The 9,048-nt window shown below is 35.5% G+C and overlaps 1 protein-coding gene across 1 annotated transcript in view; it reads left to right on the forward strand.

The window, feature by feature from the left end:
- Positions 1-8,266, forward strand: part of celsr1b (cadherin EGF LAG seven-pass G-type receptor 1b) — a 42,890-nt gene extending 34,624 nt beyond the window's left edge. The window contains 15 exon segments of the mRNA XM_043228677.1: positions 38-248; positions 1,071-1,238; positions 1,376-1,502; positions 1,576-1,776; positions 1,886-2,060; positions 2,612-2,724; positions 2,813-2,889; positions 2,984-3,110; positions 3,897-4,022; positions 4,112-4,248; positions 4,948-5,042; positions 5,144-5,287; positions 5,387-5,599; positions 6,755-7,025; positions 7,111-8,266. Of these exon segments, the coding sequence (XP_043084612.1) occupies positions 38-248; positions 1,071-1,238; positions 1,376-1,502; positions 1,576-1,776; positions 1,886-2,060; positions 2,612-2,724; positions 2,813-2,889; positions 2,984-3,110; positions 3,897-4,022; positions 4,112-4,248; positions 4,948-5,042; positions 5,144-5,287; positions 5,387-5,599; positions 6,755-7,025; positions 7,111-7,135 (2,210 nt within the window). The 3' untranslated portion in view covers positions 7,136-8,266.
- Positions 8,267-9,048: the final 782 nt, after the last annotated feature.

A 9,048-nucleotide genomic window follows, 5' to 3' on the forward strand; every position in this document is an offset into this window, starting at 1 on the left:
ATTGAATTCTAACTTTATTATGTCTTATACACTATAGATGCTTTTACTACAGAGCCTCCAGCCCAGAATGAACCAACTGAGTCTTTCATCAGTGTGGACGGATCAGATGCTGTTGGTTTAACACCATCCATTAAGAAAAGACGGCATGCAGAACAACCCGATCCACCTGTTGTTGTGATGGTGATGATCTACAGGTCTCTTGGTGAACTCCTTCCAGAGAGTTATGATCCAGACCGCCGCAGTCTTAGGTAGCACTTGATATTACACACACTACAAACAACAAGTTTTCTCATTCGAGACATGCAATGCTAAAAAGCAGCATCAGTTAATATGAGTAATATTTAAATAATAATGAGGGGCGCAATGATATTAAAATACTGGTCGATATGACAAGCTGATACAGTAATTGATTTCATTCTGATAAATAGATGATATTAAAATTCTATACCATGTTGTCTAAAAAAAAAAACTCAATACATTTAAACGCTAAAAAATGACACAGTGACAATTGTTAAAAATGCTTTAAAGATGAGTGTAAGATGACAGGTGATCCAAATATATAAAAATAGAAGCAACTGAGCATGAATAAGTATCTAATATCTATGAAAGGTTATTTTTGCCACATAAGAAAGAAACATGCTTTGATAAAATGACAAAATTAGATAAGAAGTCAAAATTATGAGATGTTTAATTATGTGACAAAGTCAAAATAATTCATGATTATGAGATGAAAATACAACTGAAATGATAAATTAATGCACTTTTATAGCAAATTGTCATCAAAATTATGACAATATTATAACAGTATTTTATGTTGTGTTATGTTATGACTTTTTATGTTTATGTTATTTTATTTCAGAATTATGACTTAGCATATCATAATATAGGTTTTTGTCATGAATATGATTTACCAAAGCATGTTTTTTCCTATTTTTATCAGCTATCAGCTAATACAGATAAATAAAAAAGATAACTCTGATACTGACAGATAACCAATGATACCAATATGACAACATCTTTATGCATTCTGGTTATTTGTTTTTTATATCTGGTGCTCTACACATTCCCAGACTGCCCACTCGTCCTGTCATCAACACTCCTGTAGTGAGTGTGGTGGTCCACAGAGATGGAGAGCCTCTCCCCACCCCTCTCCAAAGACCCATCACCCTGAACTTCCGGCTCCTGGAGACCCACGAGAGAACCAAACCTGTGTGTGTCTACTGGAACCACTCCATTCTGTGAGTCCAGATATATTTCTTTTTCTGATTTGGCAAGCCTAAACCAATCTCTGCTTGTGCAGAGAGTTATTAGAGAGTAATCATTTATAATTTCATATATATATATTATTTGTGTCGTCCCTGCTCTTATCTCACAGTGTTTCTGGTGGAGGCGCCTGGTCTTCTAAAGGCTGTGAGCTGGTCTTCAGAAACTCAACTCATATCAGCTGCCAGTGCAACCACATGACCAGCTTTGCTGTGCTCATGGACATCTCCAAACGAGAGGTAAGACACAAGTTCATATTGTTTTTTTGCCTGCAAACAGCCAGTTAACTGTACTCCGTCCTCTCGTCCATAGCATGGTGATGTCCTTCCTCTGAAAGTGGTGACCTACACGACTGTGTCTGCCTCTCTGGTGGCCCTCCTCATCACCTTCCTCCTGCTGGCCATTCTTCACAAATTGCGCTCCAACCTACACAGCATCCACAAGAACCTGGTGGCCTCCATCTTCCTCTCTGAGCTCATCTTCCTCACTGGCATCAATCAGACTGACAGCCCGGTGAGCAGTCTGGAGGGTTTTTACACAAAAACCACAGTTTTTTTTATTTTATTTATCTTAGACGATTCTGAGTGATACTAAACATTTCTGTTTCTCATCTGATTTGTAGTTTGTGTGTACAGTTGTGGCCATTCTGCTACATTATTCGTACATGTGCGCATTTGCCTGGATGTTTGTGGAAGGGCTGCACATCTATCGCATGCTGACCGAGATGCGTAACATCAACCAGGGCCACATGCGCTTCTACTACGCCATCGGCTGGGGCATTCCTGCTATTATCACTGGTACTGTATGACGCCTAGTCGCTTATTAACTCACTAGTTTATAGTTATAAGTTATTATTTTAAAATGTACAGTTCATATGTTTTGTATACATTATATATGTTGTAGTGCTGTCACATAAATCAAAATTATTCAAAATTATTCGCACCCAATATAAAAAAGTTAGCATTTACACACACACACACACACACACACACATACATATGTTCTGAAGAAATATATGTCAAGTTCATTTGCAAATACAAATAACTCATAAAAATGTGCAGAAATTCATGATACATTTTAAAATAATATTAATACTCATGCAGTTTTAAATTTTACATTTAACTTAAGAGACTTCTTTTGAAACATAAAAAAACATTAGCAACTTCTAAATGTATGAATCTTTCTCAAAATATTTAATCAAAATTCACTGAAAAATCTTCTTGTTTAAAAATCTAACAGCATATTCATCAGCAGCATTTCAGTTTAGAACTCTCTCTTATTCACACACACACACACACACACACACACACCACCAAGCCCCATATAAATCTTAATTGTCTCTTGTCAGGTCTGGCTGTGGGTCTGGATCCTCAGGGTTATGGAAACCCTGACTTCTGCTGGCTCTCTGTTTATGACACTCTTATCTGGAGCATCACAGGACCCATCTCCATAGTAGTACTGGTCGGTTTGCGTACTTTAATCTATTTTCCTTTTCTGCTCAACTTATGTTTTAAGCAAATGATGCAAAACAACCCTCTTTGTTTAACAGATAAATACAGTTCTAATTGTGCTGGCAGCTAAAGCCTCGTGTGGACGGCGCCAGCGAACAGAAAAGTCGGGAGCAATGTAGGTTTTGAGAGAAATCTTACAGGTCAAACCGAACAATAAAGAAATTTGGCTCGAAGTCATGTTTTTCATCTTTCTCATTTGCTCTTTGCAGCTCTGCCCTTCGAGTGGCCTTCCTCCTCCTGTTGCTCATCAGCGCCACCTGGCTGCTGGGTCTAATGGCAGTCAACAGTGATGTGTTGTCCTTTCACTACCTCTTTGCCGTCCTCAGCTGCTTACAGGTAAATATGTGCTATGTATCTCTTTATTTACTTAACAGTTTTCTTCCTGAAACATTCTATAAGAGGCTTATTTAATAGTTTGTTAAAGCTTTGGCCTCTTTTAAGCAAAATGTCACAGAACACGTTTTATTGTTGGACATAGAGTGTAGCTTTTTATTACATTTATAATTTTATTGTATCATACGAATCTTTTGCTAAGCTTTATTTATATTTACACTTTTATATGTTTGTTTATTTTTGCTCTGCTTTCTTTTCTTCTTTTTAATACTGTAAAACTCATAAATAAAGAATGCATTTTTTCTTTATTGTTTATTTTATTAGCAACAACAATGCATGCATATATTAATAAAGTGTGCAATTTGCAGTTATATCACTAAAGCATGGTTGACTCTAACTTGATTGTATTTCACATTTTTATTATTATTTTTACCTCATGGTATTATACCTTACATCTCATCACTTTATTTACTGCTTTTATTATTTAATAACAAATAAATACTATAATTGTAAGAAAAACAAATAAATAAAATACAGTCAAATAATAATTATTATTCTTATTGATGCTGTGAAACCTGAAGTAAAAAACATTAAATGAAAGTTAAAATAAAAAATATTAATAACAATGTAATATTAAAAGCAATACATTGGAAATTAATTGATGGGACGTACTTTATTTATCACAAACCATATTAGATTAGATTGTTCTGTTTAACAACAGTTATACTATGACTATGTTTATGTGCTGTATTTAATTATTCAGCACTGATGTGTATTTTTTAATTGCAGGGCATTTGCATCTTCTTTTTCCACTGTATTCTCAACAAAGATGTGAGAAGGAACCTGAAAAGTGTCTTTACAGGGAAGAAAGTACCAGTTGAAGATCCCAGTATAACACGGGCCACCTTACTCACAGTGAGTCAGACCAATATACGTAAATAAGTGAATTAAAGATGTAAAGATTCAGCGTATTTACTGATGAATCACTTCATCTGTCATCCCAGCGTTCTCTGAACGGTGACGTCTACACGGAAGATGGAGGTCTCTACCGGACCACCATCGGAGAGTCCACTGTTTCTCTAGAGAGCTCTATTAGATCAGGCAAGAGTCACGGCAGCAGCTACCTTGTTTCCACACTCAGGTAAAACACCATGAATCACGATTCGTGCTATTTGATATCGAATACAAGAAGTACAACTAAACAATCAGAATCAAGTATTTCTGTGTAATAAACCCAGTGTTTTTATTTGAAATGCTAATAACCTCTTCAAACACGAGTCGCGTATCACTTGAACTTCCACAGACCTTGTTTTTTTCCTCATATATTAATGGTCTAAATATATCTGGAATTATGAACTCATGCAGTATTTGCCTGCAGCTGTGATCGCAGCTGTTTCACTAACCTATTTGCAACAATTATTACCTGTTATATTGTGTGTAAACATCTCAAAGGAGCATTTGTGTTTTTAGGTCATGCCGCTATATATTTTTATAAGTTCATTATGACAATCAATGGGTGCACTGATATTTTTTTACCATAAACACTGACAGAGCCCTGCAGTATTATAACTCTAAGCACAGTGCCATCAGTTACACGGATCTTATATTGGATCAAATGTGTATTGATTGACATTTTTAATCTCTCAGACATGCTTCCAACTACATGACATATACTGAGAAAATGTCATTAACTAATGAAAGAAGAAATTCTGGTTGTCATATATGTAAAAAAATATTTGTGAACATTTTACATGCAACTTACTGTCACTGAATAACTTTGGTATTACTCCACTTAATGTAATGATAACTAATGTATAGATTTGATGTTGTTTTCACTCAGGGAGAAGAACCGCAGCATATCTTCTAATGGTGGAAATGTGGGGCATGATGAAGGAGACTCGTCGCTCTTCTTCCACAAGAGTAAAAAGGCAGAAGGTGAGGAACACTTTGGAGCATTATGTAACTATTTTGAAGACCGTTGAAGGCTCAGCTGGTGTCATAACTTGTGATGAATGATCATTTTCTGTTATTTTCAGACTCTGACTCGGACAGTGAGCTCTCAGCCGATGATCGCAGCAGCTCCTACGCTTCCTCCCACTCCTCGGACAGCGAGGATGAGGCCAGGCACTCCAGGACCAAGTGGAATAACGAGAGAACGCCCGTCCATAGCACTCCTAAAGGTGCCTGCAGCCTCTTCTCTGACCTGCTCTTTTAAGTGTTTTATTCATTTATATATATTTATATTTTTTTCTGAAAACTTTACTCATGTTGCTCTGCAGCTGATGCTGTGTCCGGTCAAGGGAAGCCATACCGGCTGCAGGAGCCGCCCATTGCCAGTGAAAGCGAGGAGCCGGGTGGTCCAGAGAAACTGCGGGTGGAAACAAAGGTGAACGCGGAGCTTCATCAAGGGAATAAATTAAATCACAATGGAGATGTGTCTCAAAGTGAGAGTTCACCCAGCCAGCCTAATAGCAACCAGTTACCCAGAAGAGGTGAGTGACAACTATTTAAACAAATTTAATAATAAAATACTATTAAAAACTAAACTAGAAAAAATAGGGGGGGAAACAATTATGAAACAAGTGAATGAAACCAACTTAACATTTAAAAAATCGATTTTTTTCAAAATGCACTTTATATATTATTATTTCTGAATTATTTTATATTAATAATATTATATCATAATTTATTAGATAACATATTTGATTAGCAATATATACATATATAATAATAATAACTTTTTTTGGCATTTGAAAGAACAAGATCATTGATATTAAAATAATATTTAATAATAATAATAATAGTAGTAAATAAAATAATAAAACTATAATAAAAATAAGAATAAAAAATCTAATTGATTTATGCAATTATATGTTTTAATAAATATATTGATAAATATATACTTGACCCTGGACCACAAAACCAGTCTTAAGTCGCTGCAGTATATTTATATCAATAGCCAAAAATACTTAGGATATTAAGTGAAGATTCATTTTTTATTTTTTATTGTATTTTTTATTTCTTACTGTAAATAATTTTTATTTTTGATTAGCAGTATGCATTGCTAAGAACTTAATTTGCACAACTTTAACCCTCATAAGATCTCCACTTCCTGTTTATACTTAGAATCTTAGCGTAATGAATTAATAAAAGGACCTTATTTGTAATTATTATTTTGCATGTGAAATATTTTCATGGAAAAATGACTTAAATGATGGCCTAAACTTGTTTCTGGATGGTGACCTAGGCGTTGGGCGTGGAATTCTGCCATCTGCTGGTTAGAGATAAGAGGGTTTTAGTTTAGGAAAGAGATCGTGTTGACCAGCAGAGGGCCATAGAGAGCCATTCGATTTACTGGAAGTGGCCAACTGCTCATAGCACAACTGTTGTGATTTGACCCCAAAGATCTTATGAGAGTTAAAGAGGGTTTCTCAGTATTTAAATTTTTTCCAGACATTTAAATGTTGTATCTTGGCCATAACATCAATGAAATTGACATTTTTTTTCAGCCTTCAGGAATAAAATTTACCCTTATGACTGGTTTTGCGGTACAAGATCACACACACACACATCTATAGATAGACAGAGAGATAGATAGATATTCTGATCAAATATCATATATTATACTATCATTTCACATTTATTAGGCATTTTAAAGAACAAGATCACATATCCGCCCCCACTGACGGACAAGAACATGAAGAACCGCTTGAGGGAGAAGCTCAGTGACTACAACCCACCCCAGATCCCCCGAAAGCCTTCACCGGTGGGGTCGAACGAGGGGGTTCGCTCAGGACCCGAGGCCAACAGCATCATCATCAAACCACCTCCATTACCACCCCAGTCTGCACTGAACGGGAAGAGCGTAGAGCTAGGCACGAGCCCCGTCACCCTGGCGGACGAAGACTTTGATTCGGAGTGAGTTGGAGGGCAAATGCTGATAATTAGGATTTATTTGATCACGTTCTGATGTTAACGCCTCTTTCTTTTCTCCTCTTGTTAGTGGCAGCAATGAAACTTCAATCTGAGTCTTCACCTTGAAGGACGCTGAACGAACTGGAGCGGGTTTGAACCAGTTACTTAGTGTCCCCACTAGTATTAAAGCACAACAATGTCCTGCTCTGAAGTTGTTTTTAGTATTTATAAAGATTCAAATGATACGAAAGGAAGCCGGGCACTAGCTCTCCCAGCATTCTAAAGTGCTACATCGCTCAAGTTGAGCAAAAAAAGGTTTCTGACATCAAAATGGATAAGTTGATCTGGAGTTACAAGAAAAGACTGATATTATTAAGTTTTGTACAGTATATTCCAGAATCCATCAGTCATAAACAGATGACTTATGATTTGTAAGTAATGTTTATAGAGACATTTTGTATTCTAGATGTGTAATAGGGTTATTTGTAAAATTGTAAATTAGGATTTCATTGTTATGCCAATATTGAATATTTATGTTTACTGTGGTCTTTTTTTACAGCACTGTTTTGAAAGTTTATATTGTGTTTTTTACACTGTATATTTTTAAGAAGATGTAGCTTGATTCATTCTTTTATTTGCCCCAGAAGTCTGCATTTTCTTTTCCCCAAATTTGTTTCAGATGACTTATTAGTATGAAGATGACCATCATACACATAATCTTGTCATCAGTTGAGTTTTACATTAACTCTTACAGTATTTTACAGCTTATGTTCAGCATGCCTTAAAGTCTCTGCCAGTGCTGTACATAGAAAAACAGTGTTTTGTTTTGTCTATTCTGCATCTAAGTTACCAACAAAGAATCAAATGATTCCTAAAGTGCCTGACGACTATTTTATAGCGCTGCCAAACCTTTTGTGTAAATAGTAAAGACTGAGACATTCAGGGAGCCGCCGTTTGGTTTTTACTCATGCTAAAGGTCAGTCTGTGTGAACGTGACGTCAGGTCAGTAACTATGTAATCTGTAATAGTTTGGAAGCGTTTATTGATCGTTAGTCCTTAAGTGAACAAACACATTATCACGTGAAATAGATTAATTGTGTATCCATGAAATACCTCCATTACTTGTCAAAGCTCGTAGATATTAGATACCAGCATGTAAAATAAGGTATTTATATTCATACTGTTCGCACTGATAAAACATTTGAACATTGTAAATAAATGAATATAAAAGATCGAATTAAAAATCTGTATAATCGTGTCTTTTTTTTTTGTCCCCTGACAAAAATGCATATGTTATACAGTATATAGTTTGAGATCTGGAAACAAAAAAATAAATAATTTTATTCAACAATGGCACACGTGACAGCAAATGCATTTCAGATTTACTTTCTATTCATCAACAAAAATTATAATAAATATAAATAAATCAGTTTCCTCAAAAAATATTAGAAAAAAATTAAGCAATGGGTTTAACATTGGTACTGAAAAATGCACCTTTTTTTACCAAATAAAATGTAATCCAACCTTCTTATTGAGATATTTAATTTAAGTTAACAAAATGTAAAAAAATTATAGATTTATTATATTGAAGTGTTAAATGGAACCATGGTAAATATGGTATTATTTAGAGGACTTTTGCTAGTATTGTGTAATAAAACGTAGAATAAATTCCAATTTATAAAATATAAAGTGTGGTAAAAACCGAACGTTATCTCTGACTGTTCAGCTGTTTCGAAGTAAAAACAATTATGTGTCCTTGCGCGCCACCTAGTGGACACCCAGTCGTTCGGTGGTCGAGGCTAACTGCAGCGCAAACACCCCAAAACGAGTCAAACCAGACCCGTCACATAGCCGTCTAGACCCAAAGGCCTATTTTCGCGTTCAAACAAGTACACTTCAAATGAATTAAAGATAAATCGCACACCCTCGCGTGCGTACATGACGTACAAACTTTAAGCATGGATTGACAGAGTTATGGGATTAATGTCCACCCCGCTCGTTAAGACACAACAGGCCCTCTATTGTT

This window comes from Puntigrus tetrazona, chromosome 25, assembly GCF_018831695.1.
Source record: "Puntigrus tetrazona isolate hp1 chromosome 25, ASM1883169v1, whole genome shotgun sequence".
NCBI lineage: Eukaryota > Metazoa > Chordata > Actinopteri > Cypriniformes > Cyprinidae > Puntigrus > Puntigrus tetrazona.